The sequence below is a fragment of the Engystomops pustulosus genome, chromosome 10, assembly GCF_040894005.1.
Source record: "Engystomops pustulosus chromosome 10, aEngPut4.maternal, whole genome shotgun sequence".
In the NCBI taxonomy this organism is placed as follows: Eukaryota; Metazoa; Chordata; class Amphibia; order Anura; family Leptodactylidae; genus Engystomops; species Engystomops pustulosus.
Genome location: NC_092420.1, coordinates 24,658,132 through 24,684,815, shown reverse-complemented (window position 1 = coordinate 24,684,815; position 26,684 = coordinate 24,658,132). Strand labels below are relative to the sequence as shown.

General features: G+C 43.0%; 1 protein-coding gene and 1 long non-coding RNA gene across 2 annotated transcripts in view; one reads left to right on the top strand and one right to left on the bottom strand.

The window, feature by feature from the left end:
- The window catches only part of FGD3 (FYVE, RhoGEF and PH domain containing 3), a 152,930-nt gene that overhangs the window by 49,566 nt on the left and 76,680 nt on the right, over positions 1-26,684 (bottom strand). Inside the window, exons 2-6 of the mRNA XM_072128116.1 lie at positions 14,204-14,362; positions 9,248-9,425; positions 7,993-8,566; positions 919-1,008; positions 370-506 (exon numbers count right to left, since the gene is read on the bottom strand). Coding sequence (XP_071984217.1) covers positions 370-506; positions 919-1,008; positions 7,993-8,566; positions 9,248-9,425; positions 14,204-14,362 — 1,138 coding nt within the window. The remainder of the gene's footprint in view (positions 1-369; positions 507-918; positions 1,009-7,992; positions 8,567-9,247; positions 9,426-14,203; positions 14,363-26,684) is intronic.
- Positions 1-26,684, top strand: part of LOC140104543 (uncharacterized) — an 81,524-nt gene that overhangs the window by 46,443 nt on the left and 8,397 nt on the right. The window contains exons 3-5 of the long non-coding RNA XR_011850359.1: positions 10,452-10,601; positions 10,735-10,864; positions 10,959-11,051. This is a non-coding gene — a long non-coding RNA (uncharacterized lncRNA). The remainder of the gene's footprint in view (positions 1-10,451; positions 10,602-10,734; positions 10,865-10,958; positions 11,052-26,684) is intronic.

Sequence of the window (26,684 nt, the reverse complement as noted above, 5' to 3'; positions counted from 1 at the left end):
AGTTATGTAATGAATGTAACAGAGGGAACCCAAACACAATGACGGTTTTAATTGAAGAATTGAGATACGGTAATTTAAAAAGATGATAATTCTGCTTTGGTGCCATTTTGAAAGTAAACTAAGGCCATGTAATACATTAAAGTAATGTACACGGGACACATAGGGAGGAAAATTAGATTCTTACAATTCTATATTACAGAGCTTTAATAAATACTGAATGTCAAATGATCGTATACATTGTTCCATGAAAACAATTTACAACGATAACATGGATTTTCAGTTCACGATTAACCCCAAAATGAAAATCAAAATGTCCCTCAAGTTCCTCATAGATCTTTACATTGCTGATGGCAGAAGAATGCAACTCACCACTCCTGGGTAATACGCGTTTTAAGTTCTGGCAAAAGAAACTGGCAATGAAAGCAGTAGATGGAAGAAATATTAGAAAATATTCCTGTGGTCACTTCCGGTGGAATTCCAGCTTCAGCTAATTTTGTGCAGAATACCTGGAAAGAGAAAATATTTTATTAAAATATCCGCTGGGAAAAAAAACCCTTGTGAACCTAAGGGATAAGGATAAAACTAGACTGACGGCCTAGAAACTCTACTGATCAGCTGATCGATACAGAAACCGCAATCCAGTAAGCACCGCTTCGGCTTCAATGACCTGTGATGTCCATTCATCGGTAAAATTAGCCCGGTCCATTTCAAGTACCATAAACTGTACTATACCATGTAGGTTGTTGTGCTCGAGGCTGAAGTGCTCATCCAAACACTGAAATCTGTTCAAACAGCCAATCGACAGGGAAGCTGGTGGTCAGATGCCACCACTCGGATATTAATGACCAATCTGAAGGGTAGGCCATCAAATATTTTAGACCCAAAAAAACCCTTTAAATGAAATACAAAGTAGTGCACCTGATCAAGTAGATGTAGCCTCTTGACATAGGCTTCCTCTGTGTGGAGCAGCTCATTGGCAATGTTAAATAGCTTCTGTGGTTCCGTGCACTGTAAAAAAAAATTGGGAAAGAAATTATTATAAATCACGAAGTCTCATATATTTCCACATTTCTTAAAACCAATGACTATTCCTGGCAACTTGACACAAATGATTTTTTCGTCCCTGTGACAATCTGCTTCATTGCAGAAACCTTACAGTTGACCATTGTTTGGGATTAAAGTACAGTAAATTACCAGAGTACAGAGAGCTTCACCAGAGGACACAGTGGGTAAAGTTCCAGTAGGCCCCTGGGTGACAGCTCCTCAGTAGGCCCCTTTGCAGTGAATTCCCGTGGCGGCATTAAAAATTCAGAAACTAAAACAGTCTCCTGTTCCCCAAAATATTCCCTAGTTTATCAACCCAAACAGCCCCCCTCATGGCTATATTTTATAAAGCCACCCTCAGCCCCTATGGATTCATTAGATATAACCCCCCCCCCCCTCCCCCATGGATTGCTTATATACAGCCTTACGTGGGCCCCACAGCAGCTCTTGGCCCAGGCACTTGCCCAGGTATTCTCAGAGCTGGTGTCGACACCGAGTACAGAGGCGTCTGGTCTTTTTAAGTCGGGGAATGCCTATATTTTCTACACTGACATAAATTCACAGATATTTTACTTTTCAATGAATTTAACAAGGGGAGGAAAAGAATATAGAAAACTTTTTGGTAAAGTAAAAAGGCAAAAGGAAGTTAAGAAAGGAAATTGCAAAGTGTGGTTTGTATTTAAGACTAAGATTACTTTAAAGAGGAACTATTTGCCAAAAATATGTTCAAATGGAAAATGTTAAGTAACCAATACAAGCAGTACTTGTAAAAACTATTCACTAAAATAATGTGTGATAAAGCAGTGGACAAAGGCCACAACCATAGTGAAAGTTTCCTACAACGTGATTAACAGTAGGACCTATTAGACAGGTTGAGGCCTTCTCAGCACTCAACTGCTGTTTTAGAGATGACCTACATGTAAGGCTAAGCTCACACTTTGTAAGGTGATCAAGTTTTTTTATATGTTTTATGAGCCTTAGGAAAAAGTGCAAGAAAATTGGAAACTTTTTTACAACTTTATTAAAGTGCAGATTTAGCCAAAATTATCCAAAAGGTGGACTTCCGTAACCTACATCTCTCATATATAAGGGAGGGGGATTATCATACATTGGTGTCAGCACATGATTAAGCGGAGCTGGATCTATCATGAGGTTTTGCCTCCTGGGACATGACATCCGGTGACCATCTGCACTGCTGGTCAGTTCTACAACAGGTTCTGCCTGGTGTAGAATTGCTCTATAACCTGTGGCTGAACCCACACTGCACCACTCCCCCACCAGTCATGGCCCCCTTTAAGTCTCACCGCGCTCTCTGGGCACAGGCCATGTCATCCGATGTCCAGCTGCACTGCCGGTCCGTTCTACACCAGGTTCTGCCTCGCGTAGAATTGCCTGAGCCCGCACCACTTCCCCCACAAGTCAGGGCCCCCTTTATGTTTCTCCATGCTCACTTAGCATGGAGATGGTGTAAGTGGGGTAATAATTCCAAGGCTTGTTTACCCAAAAACTGGCATACGAGCCTTGAGAAATCAAATATCATCATACATTTTCATAGGGGAAAATAGAATAACACAAATTAGAAATGTCTAAAAATAAAGAATCTACATTTAATATATACAGTATATATGTACACAATTATAATTATTATAGATTATATTTTAAATGCAAGAAATGTCCATTCAGACCATGAATATACAATAAAATTTGCCATTCTTTCCACGTGTTTAAAAATCAAAGCATTTTTATTTTTCTGTTGTCTAGATTGGGTGAAATTTTATTTTATTTTACTTTTGGGTTTCCAAAATGTAAAAAATCACTGAAGACATAAGAGGCCATAATGTTAAATGATTGGGCTTAGGGGCTCCTGTGTCTGGCCTTGTAGCCCCCGCCTGGTTTTACGTTTGTTGTGAGCAAGGTAATGATGGTAATCTATGGTATCCTCTGTGAGTGTTTTTATAATCGTAGACATCACCTTCCATGTATTTACACGGCGTTCATTACCAATGATTAACAAACTGCTGGCACAAGCAAAAAAAAAACTTCATTAGTGGAAAAGGGTGAAGACTCTTAACATTTGCAAACAATTTCATTTAAAGGAACGGAAATGTGAAGCTGCTACATTTAATTTTGCCAGAAATGTCATAGTTTGTCTCCAAATTCAATGGGACATTCATGCTTGTTTGCTCAGCTGTTGGCCCCTGTTCACACTTACATGGGCTCATTAGCATAATAGAAGGAAGGAGGCCATGGATAACAAATATAAGAAGATGACCACAGTCATGGTGTCGGGATCTATCAGTAAGTGTCCCTTGTTGTATTTTGAGGATACATTTAAATATGACCTTTTACATACAGTATATGACCTATGGCCATTCTGGATGTTAGTTTAAATTATAGTACTGCATATTGGAAGTTAGCTTTTTTTGATTTTCCACTGCAACTCTAGAGCCTCACAATAATAAATGATCATTTCTAAAATATTCTCAGAAGTGCACTATAGTCCAGCTGTATTGTCAGGGATGTCATATACACATCTTCGCTGAACAGAATTGTTGGGGGCTAAAGGACATCTACCACCAGGATGAAGGATTGTAAACCAAGCACGCTAACATACTGGGGCACATTTACTTACGTGTCCGAGTCGCGATCCCCGAGGTGCGTTCCCTGACGATAATGCACTGTGCTGCGATCCACATAGATTGTGCGCCCGATATCCTGCATGTGTCGCTTCACCCGCTCAGGTCCACCAGAGTTCACCTTCTTCTTCCTGGTGCATTGTAAGTGCTTGGCTTGCGACACAAATATGAATGTTAAGTCCCGCGCTTTAGTCCGAATCCGGGCCCTTAGTAAATGTGCCCCACTGTAGCAGGATCCGCTCTTCTTTAAGCTTCCTATGCACTTGTTTTTTAAGAAAAAAAGGTTTAAAAATTGTGCAAATGAGACTGAGAAGCTCTTGGCTCCGTTAACATCTATGGAGCTTGGAGCCCATCAGGCTCATTTGCATAATTTTAAAAGCATTTAAAAAACAGGACACGAGAAGCTAAAGGAAGAGCAGAGGGGGCACACATTAGTATGTCAGTGTGCTGGGTTTACAATCCTTGGATCTATCAATGTATTTCTCCTCTTTTCTCTGTACTGTCCACATGAAGAAGAAGTCGGGTTCTGCAAAGGAGTGTGTACTGTTTTTTCTTTACTTTAAAGTGTTTTGTTTCATAAAATGTCACTGGAAAGATTCATAAATGAAGTTCACATAGTTTAGGCATCCGGTAACTAAGATGGCACTTATAATATATGAAATTTTGAAGTTATATGTTCTCAACAAACACAAGATGTGGGTCCAGTTCTCTGACAAAACTATCCACAAGCACATGTCATTTGCTTTATTTTATAAAATGTATACTTAAAGGGAACCAGTCATCAGAATTTGGACTAATAAACTATTACCAGTATGTTTTCCAGTAGCTGAACACCTTCCAGATCATGTTTCTTTCACGGCCCAACATGCATCATCCATGAAATCAACTTTGAAGGGAGATATAGCTTGGTTGTATAAAGTGAAGGAGGGGGAGAGTCCAGCTCTTCCCACATCTGAATTCCCCTACTATGGTGGTGGACATTATGCTGCGGACTTCACTGCATCCAGAGAAATCACTAACCAAAACTCCTGAAGGAGGGATTCTATGGGGAGGAGAGCTTGACTTCAGTCCTGAACTCTCCGCTTCCTTGACTTTTGACCACTATTTAACTTCTCAGTTTATTTTCTGGGTGATGCCACCACACTGGGTCGTAGTAGAAACATGATCTACTCGTTGTGGTTTATTAGGTAAAATTCTAACTACAGGCTCCATTTATCCATTGTAGAAGAAGAGTTTTCATGGTAGATTTTGATGCAACATCTGTATGTATTGCCTGAAAATAGTTTTTCTGGTGAGGGCGTAACCTTTGACAAGAAACTTTCTGCTTTGCTATTTGTAGAGGAGCTGTGCATTAGAGGTCCCCCAGGATTGACATATACTCGAGTATAAGCCGAGTTTTTCAGCACAAAAAATGTGCTGAAAAACCCTAACTCGGCTTATACTCGAGTCAAGAAGATAAAACGTGTACACACCTTTCGACGCCCCTCCCCCAGCAGGTCTTCTTCCATACATCACGGCCTCGGCATCGGTCCGTCAAAGGCATCGTGACATCAACCGCTCATTGACTTTCTAATGTGTGCGCCGGCTCGGACACCGAGCCGCAATGGAAAGAAGACAACCTACTGTGGGGGCGTTGGAAGAGGAGTACACTTTTTGTTTTTTTCTACAGGCATGTTGGGGGCATGGGGCAGGCTATATACTACAGGGGGCTGGCAGGCTATATACTACAGGGGGCTGGCAGGCTATATACTACAGGGGGCTGGCAGGCTATATACTACAGGGGGCTGGCAGGCTATATACTACAGGGGGCTGGCAGGCTATATACTACAGGGGGCTGGCAGGCTATATACTACAGGGGGCTGGCAAGCTATATACTACAGGGGGCTGGCAGGCTATATACTACAGGGGGCTGGCAAGCTATAATACTACAGGGGGCTGACAAGCTATAATACTACAGGGAGCTGACAAGCTATAATACTACAGGGAGCTGACAAGCTATAATACTATAGGGAGCTGACAAGCTATAATACTATAGGGGGCTGACAAGCTATAATACTATAGGGGGCTGACAAGCTATAATACTATAGGGGGCTGACAAGCTATAATACTATAGGGGGCTGACAAGCTATAATACTATAGGGGGCTGACAAGCTATAATACTATAGGGGGCTGACAAGCTATATACTATAGGGGGCTGACAAGCTATAATACTATAGGGGGCTGACAAGCTATAATACTATAGGGGGCTGACAAGCTATAATACTATAGGGGGCTGACAAGCTATAATACTATAGGCGGCTGACAAGCTATAATACTATAGGGGGCTGACAAGCTATAATACTATAGAGGGCTGGCAGGCTATATACTTCAAGGGGCTGGCAGGCTATATACTTCAAGGGGCTGGCAGGCTATATACTGGGAGGCTGTGACCAATGCATTTCCCATCCTCAGCTTATACTAGAGTCAATAGGTTTTTTCAGTTTTTTTAATTAAAATTAAGGGTCTCGGCTTATACTGGAGGATATACGGTACATTTTCTTGGAGAGGGTTGAGTAGGGGTGCATTTGGAATTTCTATATCCATTACTCAATATCTACTCAATATATAATTTTCTACATCTTTACAAATACAACAATACCAACTGTTTGGCAAGTTATCTTTTTCTATTGCAGTCTTTTTGTATATGTATTTGCTCATTCTCATTTTAACGAATTACCCTGCTAAGCAGGTTGAAAAATGGATGTGCCTTGTTTTTTAACATTTCAGGGTCAATTTTTGATCACTCCCCCAAGTGAGCTAGGGTAGAGCCTGAAATTGCCCCACAAATGTAGGATGCAAAAGTTGCTAGTATGGTCCATAGTCTTAATAAACAAGAAAATTGCCATAAAGTTAACATTTTACTCTACACTATATTATACAATGCGTTTTACTTTTTTCCCTTTTTATGCGGCTGCCATTAGTCTAAATTATAACAACCGGAACAGCAAAATAATGTGATTGATTCACGTGACCAAATACATTATACAACGTATAGACATGAGGAAGTAGATTCAACTAAAGGCCAACAAATCCTAGACGCTAATGTCCCAGAGTTATCACTGAGATGTAATTAGCAAGATGCACCATGTTCTACGAGGGCCGTCAACTCTATGGGGTCCTGTAAATGCTACATAAAAACCTATATTTTATTGGCTCCACTTCCTGTGTGTAATCAATACTCCCATCATAATAAAACAGAACAGACACAGTAATGTCTTCATCAGGGTCATTTCCAGAAGATACATGGGCCCTAGCGATTTTCTTTATAGAGCATTTTTGTGATAAAAGGAAATTTTATAGAGTTCAGATAATTCACCTCCGATGAGTAGTGGGTTAGATACACTGACTAAAATGTCAAGTTATAAATTACTGTAGTCACTAAATAAAGGACATGGTAAAGCATTATTTTGGATTTTATAACTCAAGGTAGACTACAAATCTGTAACTGGTGGGGGACTGACACCTAATCAGCCGTTTTGGCCTGGCATAAAACTGAGCACAAATCCACATCGGATGACAAGGTACAGTAACAGGCACCATTCATTCACTTCATGGGAGCCCCAGCTAGGTTATGGCTCAATACACTGTATTTTGGTAGATAGGAACAGCTGATCAGGTGAGGACCCATCACAGATGAGAGAGGATAGGCCACCAATCAAAATTTCAAGAAAACGCCAATGAAGATTTACAACCAAATTCTGCCATACAATATCAAATATCTCATGACAGGTGCCACTACGAATAGAAGCCAAACATCTCCAAAATGCTACCGTGATACAGTATCCAAACACTCATATAATGAATAGTACCTCATAACACCACCATATATTTCCATCACCAAAATGTGGTTAAAAACCTAAATAAAACTACCACTCAACGAGTGAAAGGGCTTAATAGTAAGATCCTAGGGGTCAAGGAAAAGAAAGTTTACAGGCTCCACTTGGTTTGTCAACCTCTAAAAGTGCCCATAAATGAGAGTAAAGCAAAAATTGGCAGAACAAATGAAACTAAGTTTGGACCATGAAAATCCAAAGACAAAGATGGAGCGGATATGCAGAACATTAATCCTTGCCTGAGGATTGTTCCAAAAACATTCCAAACAATACCAACAACAAAAATGTCTTCTTTACATTTGTCATTCGTTCAAGTAGAATTTTCCTCTAAGCAACTTTGAGGACTTCTAAGAAGTTTAACTTTTTACATTTCAGTTTCCAGGAACACCATTAAAAATTATTGTACAAAAATCTAAAAATACCGAAACCTCAATTCATACCTTTGTGGTGTCACCATTTTCGGGCTTTGTCAGTTCTGTGCTTTCATGTTCCTCACTGCTTCCTTCATCCATGTCGCTATCTTCATCCTGAGTGGAGTCCCTCTTTTGGTCACCAGATGTGCTTGTTCTCATTTCAATGGATGAGACAGGTAATATGAGTTTTCTCGGTTCCACAGTCTCATCATTAGAAAACACCTCTCCTACTACACAACACGAGGGGCTATCAATGCCACTATCCCGGTTGGGTATTTTTCCATTGTCGTTTTGATCTACTGTAAGATCCTCATTGTCATTGTCCCTATTCGCTTCCTCAATTGTCTGTACAGATGAACTTTCTCCACAACTGTTGATGTCAGTGATGCCCAAATCCTTAAATTTAATATTATCAGAATTTTCCATATCTGGGCTATGTGACCTAGCAGGATCATTGTCATCTGGTCCAGTGTGTTCATCTGCAGATAATCCACTCTCGACAGCTGAATCGTTCCGTGAAGACCGGGGACATTTGGAAGGTCCTGACTCCATTTTCCGATTAGAATTTGGACGGTTCTGTTTCACAGGTTTAACAGGTTGTCTGCAAAACAACAGGTATGTTGTACATGACAAGGGACCAAGGTCAGGAACACGAGACAGGTAGTAAATCATAACAAGAAACAATTGCAGAGTTATTTGGGTCAGAACCAAACCGTATTACTCAGGTCCAGAGTGATGTGGAAAGGATCCTTAGAAAGATTGGAGTGCTGAAGTGCTGAAATATGCAATTGACACATGTACATGATACATGAGGAGCTCATCTCTGGATGTAACAACTAGGGATTCATCCTATATTTTCTATAGCTGCATATGTTAAGTACAGTACTTATTTGCCCAACCACACGTCAAGGGGGTTGTGTACGACAGTGGGCATTACTGAAAGTTTGGTACATATGCATTGGGGCCCAAGGCTCAGATCTTTTACGACCCTAGCAATGCCCCCCGTTTCAACACTTAATAACTGCACTTCTCTACTTCCTTGCTTAGTGTCTCCATCTGCCCTCTCATATACAATACATTGTAAGACCTCAAAAGCACAATCCTTCCTTCCACTTGTACTAGTTCAGTCTAGTTTTGCGTCCTTTGTACTTATTTGTTCTCAGCTTAGTATAATGTATTATATAGCCATAACTTTGAAACACCTGAAGAACCTTTGTTTGGGTGCAGGACCTCTAACTTCTGGATTAGCACACTTCTATATCACAGTAAGATTACTATTTACCTTATACTCTCAAACTTTTCAATGAGAATACTGATCTCCGATGTCTGACTGCGTTGTCGTGTTCCAAATCTTTTGGGGACTTTAGGTACGGAGGGTAAAGGTCTTGAAGGTGCTGGAGGGATTCTCAGGCCAGGCTTCTCTTGCACCCCTGATATGAGATGAGCTGGCTTAGGAGGTACTAATAATTAAAAAAAAAAAAAAAAGAGAACAGAATAAATGTCTTGACACACAATGACAGTTTCTATACAGACATTTTTGGATAATTTAAAACTGGTGAATGAGAATTGTCATTTAGCACATGTAACACAACTAGGCAGGTACACCACCACGGGGAAGTTTGGGAACCCATCAAACAATGCCTCAGGCAAGGTCTAGTTATCTGTGTGTCAAAAAACACATTCAGGAATGCCAGAAAAAAGAAAAAAAAATACATAAAACATGACACTGATATAGGGATACTCTAGCTGGGGTAGACACAAAAAACAGGAGGAATTTATGGGCGCCATACAACCCATTTAAAGGGATAGATTTTGTGTAGGTAATAAACCCCAAACCCCAAGTCGATTGGAGCCTCTTTAAAGGGAACCTGACATCGGGGACCTCGATTTCACTAATGACAGGTTGCAGAAGCCTATTACACATGCATTGCAAATATGCCTTTCTTCATTTGCATTACAATATAATTGTGTGTTATAACTTACATGCCTTCCTGACAGAATCCTCTGTGTAGTCCCAAGTGTTGGCTTTGGTTTGGATGCATTAGAAAAGAAAACACATGACTTGTCTGTGCTGCTCACTCCTCAGCTCTCAGCCCCCACCATTGTGCTCGTGTACAGCTCCGCTCTCCGACACTGATGTCAGCTCAGCAGGCTGTGAAGGAGCACAACGGTGGGGGCTGAGAGCTGAGGAGGGAGCAACACAGACAAGTCCTGTGTTGTTTTCTGAAATGCATCCAAACCAAAGCCCAACCCTGGAACTACTGTAAACAGGAATCCAGGTAAGTTATAACACACAATTATATTGTAATAAAAATGCTTAGAGAAGGCAGAAAGGTAATGCAGGTCTTCTGCAACCTGTCTTTACTGAAAGTGAGCTCCCAGGTGACAGGTTCCCTTTAACTCTATTTACATTGAGCGATCATTGCGATTTATGGATATCCTCGGGATAGCTTACCAATATATCTAATTTTGTATGGCCGACACAGATTGTGTTTATGCTAAGCCGAACAGCCAGAGCCGAAAGCCATTCCCGCTGCGGTGCTTCGCATTGAAGACAGCCATAGACTCAAAGCCAACAGATCTGGATTTCTGCCAGGACACTATTCTGAAGTTAGGCCATCAACATAAATTCCTAGGTAACTCCTTTAATATGGCTTATATATTATTACTATATATTATTTCTAATAATGTGTAAAAAGACATCAACTGTAAAATATGTAACGTGATCATGATAGTCCAGTAACATTGGTGTCATCTCTATTCCTGTAGGGTTCAGGAAGCAGTGTATTCTTTGCAGACAACGTATCTGGATGCGATCTTGTGATCAAATGCTTGGAATTAATTCTTTGAGACCAGTCCCTTCGCACACTATGTCAGAAATGTTCAAAGACAATGATTTGTAGGTCTACTTACATAGTCCTTGTCCCTCCCACATATACATATAGTCTTCTGAAAACTTGTGGCTAACCACTTCTAACCTTACTTCCTTCTAGACTTACATTTGCTTACAGTTCTGTGTAACTCGATAACTACCGGAAAGAGAAAACTACAGATGAGATAAATGGAGCCAACGTGAATAGTTTTGTGTGAGTTAAAGGACTTAAGTTAAAGTTATGAAATGAATAATTCATGAATTTTTCATTATTGTGGAGTAGGTCACATTAGAAAATGCAACTGACTGCACGGTATTAACAAATTAAGAGGATTAGATATCAGTTCATTCCGAATGCGGATGTGAAAGATATAGGGAATGGATTTAAGTCAATGGACTCTTTTTGTAATTGGGGTCCCTCTATGGGGTCTCCATAATACCCATTTTCTGGCTCCGGATGCTGCTTTTTGCAATGCATAGGGGGAAATCTGCTGAAAAATCCGATCTGTATGGTCTGTTGGTAGTACCATTAAAACATCAAACCTATGTGCAATGATTTCCTTTTAATGCTTAGGCTTTATTTCTTTCTCATTTTATTTTTTTCTGTTGTAAAAATACATTGGGGCTTATTTACCAAGGGTCCGACATTTTCGGGATTTGCGCCGCTGGGGCAAGTATTTAATTGGGAATTGTGTCGCACGCGACTGGATTGTGGCGCGACTGCGCTGGCATTCATGCGACAGAAATCGGACGATCCGACTGATTTGGACTGTGCGTGGGATTTAATTTTCAAATTATGTCGCAAGAAAATGCACTTACATGCACCTGGAAGAAGAAGGTGAACTCTGGCGGATCCGAGTGGGGAAGCGGCACATACAGGATATCGGGCGCACGATCTTAGTGAATTGCGGCACAGCGCATTATCATTGGACAAAGCACTTTCATGAACTCTGCAGGACTAGGTAAGTAAATGTGCCCCAATGGGTGGAAGCCTGATGTGTCCTTACAACATAGGGGAGGGATGTATACCACTTTATCTACAGAGTGAGGTAAATCATCTTGCTCCTCCCTCTCCCCCATGAGGGCAGGAGGAGGAGTATATATGGACAGCCAGTGATTGGATGTGCCGATGTTAAGGGTTCTTTCTCCAGTCATGTTACTGACCTTATATGGACATAAGGTTGTACATAAGAAATCCATGGGAGTGAGGGGGGCTTTATCTAATGTATCCATAGGGGATTAGGGGAACTTTATGTAAACAAAAACATGAGCTGTTTGGGATGATAAAATAGGGAATATTTTAGGGAACCGGAGACTGTTTTAGTTTCTGTATTTTTTATGTAGCCATGTGAGTTCACTGGAAAGGAGTCTACTCAGGCTCTGTCACCCAAGGGCCTACTGAAACCTGGAGCCGACCCTAGTTGAGGCAATACTTTGCATCCATCCCCCATGGACTATTTAGGCCTCTGCTGAGTGTATATATCACTCAGCAGAAGGAAGCAGAATGAGAAGAGGTAGCTTGTTTACTGCTGGACAGGACATATACTGTGCAGAGGCAAAAGGATGCACTCAATGTACACATCAGAAGCTTTTCTGGTATACACACAAAACATATCCTTAAAACATGATTTGAATGCAGCCTTATGCTGTGAAACATGGCACCATTTCTTATATTTGGCATCAGTCAAAGGGAGAAGTATAGAGTCAGTGTAAGAAATACCGTATATACTCGTGTATAAGCGAGCATGAATGTGCTGAAAAACGTCCCCTCGGCTTATACACGAGTCATACAGTCATAAAAAATCTTAAAAAAAATAATAAACTTATATACTCATCCTCCGGTGGCCCTGACCTGCAGCACTGCTCCCCCGATGTCCGCGCGGGTCCTCTTCTGGCTTCGGCGCCCGTCTTCTGTCTTCACTAACTTCGTGCTGGGCGCGGTCATGTTTTTCCTCCAGGCGGCGCCTAGTATGACGTCAGCAGCGGCGCGTCATACTAGGCGCCGTCCGGGGGAGAACAATGGCGGCGCCCAGCACGAAGTTAGAGAAGAAAGAAGACGGGCGCGGAAGCCAGAAGAGGACCCTCGCGGACATCGGGGGAGCAGCGCTGCAGGTCAGGGCCACCGGAGGGCGAGTATATAAGTTTATTATTTTCTTTTAATGCCGGGGGCAGTGCTGTATACTACTGGGGGCAGTGCTGTATACTACTGGGGGCAGGCTGTATACTACTGGGGGCAGTGCTGTATACTACTAGGGGCAGGCTGTATACTACTGGGGGCTGGCTGTATACTACTGGGGGTGGATGGGGTGAGTCTATACTACTAGGGGCAGTGCTGTATACTACTGGGGGCAGGCTGTATACTACTGGGGGCTGGCTGTATACTACTGGGGGCAGTGCTGTATACTACTGGGGGCAGTGCTGTATACTACTGGGGGCAGTGCTGTATACTACTGGGGACTGGCTGTATACTACTGGGGGTGGATGGGGTGAGTCTATACTACTGGGGGCAGTGCTGTATACTACTGGGGGCAGGCTGTATACTACTGGGGGCAGTGCTGTATACTACTGGGGGCAGTGCTGTATACTACTGGGGGCAGTGCTGTATACTACTGGGGGCAGTGCTGTATACTACTGGGGGCAGGCTGTATACTACTGGGGGCAGGCTGTATACTACTGGGGGCAGGCTGTATACTACTGGGGGCAGGCTGTATACTACTGGGGGCAGGCTGTATACTACTGGGGGCAGGCTGTATACTACTGGGGACTGGCTGTATACTACTGGGGACTGGCTGTATACTACTGGGGACTGGCTGTATACTACTGGGGACTGGCTGTATACTACTGGGGACTGGCTGTATACTACTGGGGGCAGGCTGTATACTACTGGGGGCAGGCTGTATACATACTGGGGGGTCTGTGACTAATGTATTTTCCACCCTCGGCTTATACTCGAGTCAATAGGTTTTCCCAGTTTTTGATGGTAAAATTGGGGGTCTCGGCTTATACTCGGGTCGGCTTATACTCGAGTATATACGGTACTATCAATATACACATTATTTCTCCACTCTAAGGCAGTTTTGGATTATTATTATAATACATAAAACATAAAATACAGATGCTAATTCTTTCTATTTTTCAATCCGCTTCTGGTCCTAATGTAACACAAAACTGAATTCATAAACCTATGCATGTGAGCTGATATGTACAATAATATTCAGACCCTCCCTGCAATGCGTCGTCTTATTGTCTACAGTAGGTTCAGCGCTAGAGATCTTGTTTTTAGGAATAGGCAATTCCCCTTATGATTTCCCCCAAAATGCAATTTAATAGACTGTCAAACCACTTCACGACACATTAAATACCGACCTTGAGGTTTTTCTATATTTGACTTCCTGGTTGGAGGAGCTTTTGCCCGCGGCTTCTTTCCAGTTTGCTGAATACATGGTGCTGGGCTTGTGTGCAGAGTCTTTCCGAATGGACTTGATTCAATATGACACTTAACGTGGAAAGTGGTATAGCCACAACCTAAAACATCACAAGACAAATAAATGTGACACTTGATTTATTGGTGAAGAACATGTTAAAACTTAACTTGACAGGACACAAAATGACAAAATCAAGGGTTTTTTTTGTTATTAGTGATGCAGTAAAGTGGAAGAAACAGCTTGGGTTCTACTTGTGCCTGTTCCTCATGGGCGTGAACCTACATAATGCCTGCCCTACTGGTATCACACATTAGTGATCAGGCTGCAAGATATCTAATGGGCAACTACACTAAATGATATCTTCATTAGGGACAGGCATGCTGGACTGCCATTTACAATTATCATCTGCAGGGCCCAGAGAATGCCAACATCCATTATGCCACCTCCACCAGTCAGGAGAGTTGACAACCGACAAACCCTCACATCAGTATTGTCAGAAATTGAGATTAATCTGAAAAGGCAATGTCTATTCGCAAGATCCCTTGTCCAAGACTTGTGCACTGGAGCCATATCTTTTTGACTCCCTTAGACACTTATGGGTGGTCACCTGGTCTTAGAGCCTATCTGTGCCAAGAACAATTAGTTATACATTTGGGGAATTATACTAAACCAGTATTCCATTCTTCTAAAATTCCCTTGACTGTGTACCACCTGATCCTTGGCATCCTCCCCCAACTGCCTACAGCCACAGGAATATCCTTTCTCTGGATGTTTTTCCTAAATCACACCATTCACAGTTAACTCAAGGGGCGGGCCTCACACAGCTGGTGGCCTTTAAAATGCTCTTCCTGACTAACCTCATACCAATAAACATGACTCATTTGATGTTAGCCAGGACCTGATCCTTGTGTGCAACCTTAAAGGAGTTATCTAGAATTTTTTTTTAAAGTTATACATTGGTGTGAGGGGCTATTAAAACTATAGACATCATATACTTGCCTCCTCCCATTCACCCACCAGGTTGTATGTCATTGCCAAGTCGTTGTTTGTATACAGTACCAGATACACACTGAAACAAACATTGTAGCAGGTGCACGGCAGTGGGGGAACCGTCGGCCTCTGTAAACAAACAGAGCAGGTGAACGGGAATACCAGAGGAGGTAAGTATAACATGTTTATTGTTTTAAGAGTCCCCCAAGCCATATATGGTTTTCTTTTAATCCAGGACAACCTCTTTAAGTAGATCCAAGCACTCATAATGGGATGATGAGATATCAAGAGTATGCACGACATTGATATCCATACATTGGCTATTGAAATTATGAGCTGAAAGTAAAGTCTGCAAATTAACACCCGACCTGCACCCCCTAAAACAATAGATAATGTTTAATATGCAGAAATTGTAAAACAGACAGTCCCCTGTGCACAACTAAATACAGACCATCCGATGGATGGCTTGACCGAGGACGGTGAAACGGTTTGAAACGCATTTCCTGAATAGAATAGAATAAGAATAGAATAGAATAGAATGCTTTATTGTCCCCATAGGGGAAATTGATCTCGTCACAACGACAGCAACAACACCTCCATTCATGATCATAATTATACATATACATACAGGTAAGATACTAACATACATGTACTAACACACATATACAAACAAGTAATAAGAAACTTCTTAAAAAACAGTAAAAAAGGGAAAAGCACCGAAGTTAAGAATATAATTACTTGCCCAAATTAACTAATGCAATTGCCCTAGGTATAAAAGAGTTTGTTGGAGTGGAATTGTATATTTGGATTAGGTTATAATAAAGAAAATTAGTGTTTGGAGTTCTCCTGGATCGTGGATTTCTTCTATCCAGTTGATTTGCCCACACAGAAAGGTGGTACTTGCCTTACTCAACAGGCTACGGGGATCTGTGAGCTGGTATTTTCTAATTGCCAGCCATATCATGCCCTTTGCCTGTAATAACACCTCTGAACAAGAATAAATGAAAAACACGTGCCTCCGTTCACTACAGCCACGGGTCTTTCCTAAAGTTTACGAAAGCTTTCCACTACTATCCAGTAACATGAGTTTCTTACCTATTTATTGGTTTGAACTCTAAAGAGGAGGCCTTTGTGCCCGACACAATTATCAATTTCTCTACTTCCTGCGTTACAATGGTGTGACCTTTACTATATTCTCACAATGGCAAAACATTATGCCGTACACAAAAAAAAATAGAAAATGAAAAGGAGGTAGAAGATTGAAAAGTAAATAGTCTTCTCTTTTCCAAGATAAAAGAACAGCTTTCTGCACGGTGAATACCGCTCCCTACCGAGAGACTCAAGGTACACTGAAACAAAGAACACAATAGTATACAATAATAATAATACACTATTATATACCCAATGCTCTGGAATAATATGGGGTGGGAAAGTCTTCTATATTAAAGCAATACCACAGAGAGTTCCAAATCTGAAGTTATTGTGAAGCTTCAATTTCCAGAATTTCTATAAAGAGCAAGTCTGGAACTAGAAAATCACGATTAAGGATCCGAAGTGCATTTTCCTAAATTTTCATCCAAATAAATTTTAACAATTGGTGGATGCAGGCGGATACAGGCGGTCCCCTAGTTAAGAACACCTGACTTACATACGACCCCTAGTTACAAACGGATCTCTGGATTTTGGTAAGTTACTGTACTTTAGTCCTAGGCTACAATAAACATCTTTAACAGTTAGCAATGGTGCCTGTAATTAAGCTTTATAGTTCATCCTGGTTCTTATGAAAATCCAACATTTTTAAAATCCAATTGCCACAAAAGACCAAAAAAATTTTGACTGGGGTTACAGTAATAAAGTATACGGTTCTGACTTACATACAAACTCAACTTAAGAACAAACCTACAGAACCTATCTTGTATGTAACCCAGGGACTGCCTGTATATCTTTTTTTTCTGCAGACCAGAAATTGGATGACTTCATAACTAGGATATGAGTGATTTTATCCATAAAGGGTACCATTCTTGCCTATTTGCTGTATGTTCAATTGAAGATGACCCTGTAACCCTGTATGCACTGAATAAAGCTTTGAGTTTTTAAAGAGACATTGATGAGATACCGTGTTTGTTAAATATATCACTGACTATTTAAGGCCGAGCACCTCGTTTTCTTCTCGGGAGCTTTGTGCAGTTACTGATCCCACCAACTGGGTGCCAAAAAAATTTGGCCTGTATTGAGAGTCGTTTTAGCAGTGCCAGTGTGTTTCTTCGCATTGACTTAACAGAAATAAGAGTGGGACCATGGGGATCAGAACCATTTGTATATTTCTGCCTCCTCCCATTTTTAAGAAAATTGGAAACCCATTTTATTGGGGTAACATCAGCCATTGATCTCTTACATTGTTATATGCAACCTACAAGATAAATGAGATAAAAATTAGGCATCTCCACTTGATAAGTGTGACATTGCCAAGGTCAGACAATAATCTCCGATGATCAAGGAAGCTTGGTCATTGCAGTAGCTGTCGGATATCAGACCGGCATCAGGACTATTGAAAATATTCCACAAAACTAAATATATTTCATTAAAAAATAAGTCAACTAGAACAAATATATTATCATCATCCAAACATAAAGTGCACGAGCAGATGATGAAATCACTGCTACACGACAAGACATTTGGTTCCAGGCAGTTGGCGGTGTACCGAGATATATTTTGAGAATTCGTACGTCATCCAAGCGAGGCGGCACTGTGGAAGTCTTCATACACAACAAATAACTTCTCAGTTTTCTAAGATATCACTGATAAAAAGATTGGTCTTGGGTATTGTAGAGCACATCAAACATCAAATGGATACCAAGTAATTATTTTAATAAACTCATTTTAATATTGTTACAGATGAATTTCAAACCAAAACTTTCAAAATCAATACGTTTACCATAAACTATTAAAACAAAAAACCTAGCTATAGGCTCAGATCACACCATAAAATAAACCTAAAGCTTTCCATTCATTCACACAAGCAACTGATTCCTTTCATAACGCAACTGTGACAGCAAAATATATAGAGAATGGAAAACATGGAGAAAGCCACTATACCACTAAAGCTTTATTTATATAGCTCAGAGATTCGACTCTGTAGCATCCAATGGCTCGTTACTGGGCAAAATACATTCCTGACCAAGGAAAAGTGACCTATAAACCAAAGACCTAAACTAATGGCGCCGGAATCCAGGAAATTGCATATGGAGATCCACAATGGATATTCTAAGATTCTATATGGATCTCTCAATATAATATTGGTATTGGTCATAGTAGTAACCCATGGTTCAAAGATTAAACTCCTGTTATGTATTGTCACTTCTGTAGTAGTGGTGGCTCTCCAGAATGTTTAATCATTGGTGGTCACCCAATGTCTGGATGTAGTTCGACCAATTAAGTTAAATGGAACTGAACAGAACAAGATGCAAAAGCAGGTAGAACTATCAACTGGGCCATTACGTGGCCTATGGAGGACTGTGGACCCTTGGTTGTGTAGATTGAAATGGGTTTCAATAGGCGAGAACTATATATCCGAAAAATAGGACTATCCCCATTGAAAGGTTTATATTTAGAAAGTTTATTGGTACTAGAGAAATGGTAGCTCAGTGTTTACCACTACAGCCTTGGAGCGCTGGGGTACTGGGTTCAAGTCCCATCCAGGTTAACATTTGTAAAGAGTTTGTATGTTCTCTTCGTGTTTGTGTAAGTTTCCCCTGGGTCCTCCAGTTTCCCCCCACACTCCAAAACATACTTGCCAAAACTATGGGGCTCTGGCAAGCGCTGTGTAATCTGTTGGCACTATATGAATATAATAGAGGGCTAGCATGGGTCAAATAGAAACCATTGTACAAGCACCTTGGAATTTATGGTATTTAGACATTGCATTAGACATGTATTGACACTGGCCATACTGGATGCACTGCAAAAAAACAACTACAACCAAAACTTAGTTATGATCACATGACCTTTCCAGGCAGGTGAAGGACATGTGACCAGTGGCTTTTTTCCGTCCTGGGTCTACAGGGACAAAGTCACAGGACTGATTAAAGGGCCAGTAGCATTTTAATTCTTCATTACAGTGTATGTCCACAAAATTTTTTAAATAACAACTAATTATATATTAGCTTTATATTCTAATGACCCATTGGGATATGATTCATGCTTATTCCTTGATTTATACTTGAATAAAAAATATTCCAGTAATACCCCTATAGCTATCAATGTTTTGCATGAACCAGGTATCTACATCAAAGACTGAATATGAACTTGGGTCTTTTGCAGTTCCCCAAAAAGAACATAGAAATATCAGACATAAAGGATGACAAAGTACAGAGCTATAGTATCGTGCACATTTCAAAGCTACAATGTCCGCTCTTATGAATGTTTGTTGTCATCATATAAAAACCCTGCAGCATAGGTCTATAGTCCCACCACAAGGGTTAAATAAAATATGCAATTATAGCCAGAAATGTTATGACCTTAAATAAGCAACGGGTTGAGGAGCTAGAAACTGATGAGACAATGAGAGAGGTATTTAGGTCAGAGGGAAATGAGCCGCCTTAAGGATAATACAATGAACTTTTCATATACAGCCTCTTGGCTTGGTCTGGACATTGCTCTTGTATCAGGAGACGTTCTTCCGTCTGTAAAATGACAGGAATGTACATAATAACATGACTCCGGGAAAATACAGCATATGCAATGTTCAATGTTATATCTTATTCCTCGAAGAATGAATGGTATTTAATATGGAGATTCTTGGAGGTTTGGTATCAGCGTAGTCTTACGAATCCAACACCAAGAAAGTTATGCGTTAAATTTATTATTGTTGAAATAGTAAGGAAACGCCGTAAAACTCAAACACTAAAAGAATTTTCATTGTATCACCAGGAATGTTTCAATTTAATTGCGGATTTATATGGCACCAAAATAGTCTGCATCGTTCTACAAACATCGTCATCGCTCATCAGTTCTTGCCTCCATAGGGTCTCACATCTAAAATTCTGAATAACTTATGGTAAAAGCCCAAATTTAACAAGCCCCTTTAAAAGATTAAATAGGTATTGATGTCCATTTACTATTAACTGCCACCCATGGGTGAACCTACACTCTCTGCTACCGGAGGTGAACTATACAACAGTTTGCCCCTCCTTCCCATCCAATAGAAACACATCATGTTATTATTTTAAGTACTTCATGCAGTGTCTCATACCCATTGAGACTAGGTGTGAGATTATATTTTATATTGTCAGGTCCACCTTTATAGCATGTGACTGTGACCTTGATGCTACCCAACCCAATAGTGGGTGCTGCCTGTGGACAGAGGCCCAACTCGCTTCATGGCTGGTTCACCCTTGCTGACACCAAAAGCCAAGCAGATACTGTATGCCATTTCATTATTATTGCATCCCAAAAACATACAGTGCAGGGGATTGGTTTGGGTAGGTGAAAGGTCTAGGACATGGCTTCAGGGAATAAACTAGACACTTTATGGAGATTTTGCCTTTGTAGGTCACCTGTAAAAAGCATCTGAAGTCTTAAAAGAAGCCACTTTCCCCAAGCATTATCTAGTAAGTTGTAAGGAAATGCATTGTGATTTCAAACATACCTAATGCCATCTATTCTGCCACATTCAAAATATTCCCAGTTTAATCCATATGCTAATGAGGCAGTTGGTGTACCCAGGGTGTCCTCAGCACACAGAGCAGGGCTTTCACCAGCTAAACCATTTTCCTGCCACTCAAAGTTAACAAATTCAGCACCTAAATGCCCGAAATGTACTATATAAATACAACAAGTGTTTCACATCCATCTGTTAAGTCTATGCTCAGCAGATAAAATCACTAACCAACCCTGCTTCCGTCTAATCATAGCCGAATACTGTACCCCAGACCCGTGTAATCAGTATCACAGTGAGGGGGCTCATTAGAGGCCTTGGAATTGTTCGTCAAAATCCTGGCTAATTAAATCCCACCTCTGCATAAATTGGTTACAATTAGAGATGAGCGAACATGCTCGTCCGAGCTTGATGCTCGGTCGAGCATTAGGGTACTCGAAACTGCTCGTTGCTCGGACGAATACTTCGCCCGCTCGAGAAAATGGCAGCTCCCGCCGTTTTGCTTTTTGGCGGCCAGAAACAGAGCCAATCACAAGCCAGGAGACTCTGCACTCCACCCAGCATGACGTGGTACCCTTACACGTCGATAGCAGTGGTTGGCTGGCCAGATCAGGTGACCCTGGGATAGACTAGCCGCTGCCCGCGCTGCTCGGATCATTCTGTGTCTGGATGCCGCTAGGGAGAGAGCTGCTGCTGGTCAGGGAAAGCGTTAGGGTGTTCTATTAGCTTACTGTTAGGCAGGAGTGATTCTACAACAACCCAACAGCCCTTCTTAGGGCTACAATAACGTTCTACTTTTTTTATTTTAATTTGCATCTAGTACCATTTTGTGAGGAATTAGCAGGGGGACTTGCTACCGTTGTGTTTAGCTCTTAGTGGCACACATATCCATAGCAAAGACCGAAGTGGGAAAATTTAGTAGGGGTTGGATTTCAATTAGGCACTAACTCAGTGTCATCTCATCTGGCATAGTAGTGTGCTTTGATACTTGGCTAGAAAATAGCCATAGGAGAATACAAAGAGCTTACTTACGCATACAGTAGCGTTCTATATATTTGATTTCTGGTTGATCTGCTGGTGGCTGTACTTTCTGCAGTGCATGTACTAGCCAATTCTGAGCAATTTGTAGTGAGACTTGCGACCGCTGTGTTCTGCGCTTAGTGACGCACATATCCATAGCAAAGACCGAAGTGGGAAAATTTAGTAGGGGTTGGATTTCAATTAGGCACTAACTCAGTGTCATCTCATCTGGCATAGTAGTGTGCTTTGATACTTGGCTAGAAAATAGCCATAGGAGAATACAAAGAGCTTACTTACGCATACAGTAGCGTTCTATATATTTGATTTCTGGTTGATCTGCTGGTGGCTGTACTTTCTGCAGTGCATGTACTAGCCAATTCTGAGCAATTTGTAGTGAGACTTGCGACCGCTGTGTTCTGCGCTTAGTGACGCACATATCCATAGCAAAGACCGAAGTGGGAAAATTTAGTAGGGGTTGGATTTCAATTAGGCACTAACTCAGTGTCATCTCATCTGGCATAGTAGTGTGCTTTGATACTTGGCTAGAAAATAGCCATAGGAGAATACAAAGAGCTTACTTACGCATACAGTAGCGTTCTATATATTTGATTTCTGGTTGATCTGCTGGTGGCTGTACTTTCTGCAGTGCATGTACTAGCCAATTCTGAGCAATTTGTAGTGAGACTTGCGACCGCTGTGTTCTGCGCTTAGTGACGCACATATCCATAGCAAAGACCGAAGTGGGAAAATTTAGTAGGGGTTGGATTTCAATTAGGCACTAACTCAGTGTCATCTCATCTGGCATAGTAGTGTGCTTTGATACTTGGCTAGAAAATAGCCATAGCAATAGGATAGCATTGTTTGGTTTTAAAAACTCAAAAAAAAACACAAAAAAAAAAAAAAACACAAAAAAAAACAAAAAAAAGTAAAAAAAAAAATAAAGTTATAACTCTCATTTTAAAAATGTTTAACCCGAGGGCTAGGGGTAGAGGACGAGGGCGGGGACGTGGGCGTCCAACTACTGCAGGGGTCAGAGGCCGTGGTCCTGGGCGGGGTGAGACACCACCTGCTGATGAGGGAGCAGGGGAACGCCGCAGAGCTACACTCCCTAGGTTCATGTCTGAAGTTACTGGGACTCGTGGTAGAGCACTGTTGAGGCCAGAACAGTGCGAACAGGTGATGTCGTGGATTGCTGACAATGCTTCGAGCAATTTGTCCACCACCAGTCAGTCTTCCACGCAGTCCACCCATGTCACCGAAATCGCCACTCCTCCAGCTCCTGCACCTCAGCCTCCTCCCCCCCAGTCTGCCCCCTCCCAGGAAAATTTGGCATTTGAACCGGCATACTCTGAGGAACTGTTTTCTGGACCCTTCCCACAGTCACAAACCACTTGTCCGGTTGCTGCTGAGCAATTTTCCGATGCCCAGGTTTTCCAACAGTCACAGTCTGTGGGTGATGATGACCTTCTTGACGTAGTGGAAGTGTGTAAAGAGGTGTCCGACGATGAGGAGACACGGTTGTCAGACAGTGGGGAAGTTGTTGTCAGGGCAGGAAGTCCGAGGGGGGAGCAGACTGAGGGATCGGAGGATGATGAGGTGACAGACCCAAGCTGGGTTGAGAGGCCGGGTGAACACAGTGCTTCTGAGACGGAGGAGAGTCCTCGACCAGAACAGGTTGGAAGAGGCAGTGGTGGGGCCAGACGGAGAGGCAGGGCCAGAGCTGGTGCATCAGCGCCAAATGTGTCAACTAGTGAAGCTCCCGTGGCGAGGGCTCCTGCGGCGAGGGCTAGATCTTCAGAAGTCTGGAGGTTCTTTAAGGAAACACCGGATGACCGACGGACTGTGGTGTGCAACATTTGCCAAACCAGGCTCAGCAGGGGTTCCACCACTACTAGCTTAACTACCACCAGTATGCGCAGGCATATGAATGCTAAACACCCCACTCAGTGGCAACAAGCCCGTTCACCTCCGGCCGTGCACACCACTGCTCCTTCCCCTGTGTCAGCTGCTAGTCAGCCCCCTGCCCAGGACCCTGCCACAAAAACCCCATCGTCGCCTCCACGATCCTCCACAGCATCCACCAGCGTTCAGCTCTCCATACCCCAGACGCTGGAGCGGAAACGCAAATATAGTGCAACCCACCCGCACGCCCAAGCCCTTAATGTGCACATCTCCAGATTGCTTAGCCTGGAGATGCTGCCCTATAGGCTAGTAGAGACCGAGGCCTTTCGCAACCTCATGGCGGCGGCCGCCCCTCGGTATTCGGTCCCCAGCCGCCACTACTTTTCCCGATGTGCCGTCCCAGCCCTGCACCAGCACGTGTCAGACAACATCATCCGTGCCCTGACCAACGCCGTTTCTGACAAGGTCCACCTGACCACGGACACGTGGACGAGTGCTGCCGGGCAGGGCCACTATATATCGCTGACGGCACATTGGGTTAACTTGGTGGAGGCTGGGACCGAGTCTGACACTGGGGCTGCTCATATACTGCCGACGCCGAGGATTGCGGGGCCTACCTCGGTCCAGGTGTTTCAGGCCTACTATGCCTCCTCCTCCTCCCACCCCTCCTCCACCTCCTCCTCCGAACTACCATCCGTGGGCACGGCGCCATCAGTCGGTAGCTCTAGGCACAGCAGCAGTGCCGTCGCTAAGCGACAGCAGGCGGTGCTCAAACTGCTGAGCCTAGGCGACAAAAGGCACACCGCCCAAGAGCTATTACAGGGCATCACGGCGCAGACTGATCTGTGGCTGGCACCGCTGAACCTCAAGCCGGGAATGGTTGTGTGTGACAACGGCCGTAACCTGGTGGCGGCTCTGCAACTCGGCAGACTGACACATGTGCCATGCCTGGCCCATGTGTTAAATCTGATAGTTCAGCGTTTCCTCAAGACATACCCCAATCTGTCTGATTTGCTCACGAAGGTGCGCCGCATCTGTGCGCATTTCAGGAAGTCCAGCCCAGATGCTGCCACTCTCAGGGCAGCGCAGCGCCGCCTCCAACTGCCCGCTCACCGACTGTTGTGCGACGTGCCCACGAGGTGGAATTCAACACTGACCATGTTATCCAGAGTTTACCAGCAGCGCAGAGCGATTGTAGACTGCCAGATGTCAACTTCCACCAGAACTGGTAGTCAGGTCAGTCAGCTTCCTCAAGTCTACAATGAGGAGTGGACGTGGATGTCTGATATCTGTCAGGTGCTGAGTAACTTTGAGGAGTCAACACAGATGGTCAGTGGCGATGCCGCCATCATCAGCCTCACCATCCCGCTGCTTGGCCTGTTGAAAAACTCTCTGGTCAGCATGAAGTCGGAAGCTTTGCGCTCCTCACAAGAGACGGGGGAAGAAGATTCCCTTGTTGATAGCTAAAGCACCCTTAGGTCTGTTTCTCAGCGCATATCGGAGGAGGTGGAGGAGGATGAGGAGGAAGAGGAGGAGAATGTTGGCGAGACACAAGAGGGGACCATTGTTGAGTCCTTCACTGTTGAGCGTGTATGGGCAGAAGAAGAGGAGTTGGAGGAGTTGGAGGAGGAGGAAATGGACAGTCAGGCCAGTGAGGGGAGTGAATTCTTACGCGTTGGTACTCTGGCGCATATGGCAGATTTCATGCTAGGCTGCCTATCCCGTGACCCTCGCGTTCAAAGAATTTATTCCAGCACCGATTACTGGGTGTTCACTCTCCTGGACCCACGGTACAAGCAAAATCTTTCCACTCTCATCCCTGGAGAGGAAAGGAGTGTGAGAATGCATGAATACCAGCAGGCCCTGGTGCACAAGCTGAAACAGTATTTCCCTTCTGACAGCGCTAGCGGCAGAGTGCGTAGTTCTGCGGGACAAGTAGCGAGGGAGAGTAGGCGAGCAGGCAGCTTGTCCAGCACTGGCAAGGGTACGCTTTACAAGGCTTTTGCCAGCTTTATGTCACCCCAGCAAGACACTGTCACCTGTCCCCAGTCTCGGCAGAGTAGGGCTGATCTTTACAGAAAGATGGTGAGGGAGTACGTAGCTGACCATACCATCGTCCTAAATGATCACACAGCTCCCTACAACTACTGGGTTTCAAAGCTGGACATGTGGCACGAACTGGCGCTCTACGCCTTGGAGGTTCTTGCCTGCCCTGCCGCTAGCGTCTTGTCAGAGCGGGTTTTCAGTGCAGCTGGTGGCATCATCACCGATAAGCGTACACACCTGTCGACTGACAGCGCTGACAGGCTGACGCTTATCAAGATGAATAAAGCATGGATTTCTCCTAATTTCAAATCTCCAGCAGGTGAAGGAAGCTCAACCTGAATAATTTATCCACTCCTCCTCCTCCTCATTTTCCTCCTTCTCCTCCTCTTTCTACAGTAAAGCAGAGGAAACTGGCTGTTTTTTGACAGGGCCCACTGGCTCTAGGTATAGTACTTTATGCATTTAATTTTTCTGGAGGGCCACCGACACGGTCCTCTGTTTTAAACAATTTTTGGGAGTGCCACATACAGGCACTCAATCTATTCAATTTTTCTGGAGGGCCACCTTTCCGGTCCTCTGTTTTAAACAATTTTTTGGGACTGCCACATACAGGCACTCAATCTATTCCATTTTTCTGGAGGGCCACCTACCTGCTCCTCTGGTTTGAAAAATTTTTTGGACTGCCACATAAAGGCACTCAATCTATTCCATTTTTCTGGAGGGCCACCTACCTGCTCCTCTGGTTTGAAAATTTTTTTCGACTGCCACATACAGGCACTCAATCTATTCCATTTTTCTGGAGGGCCAC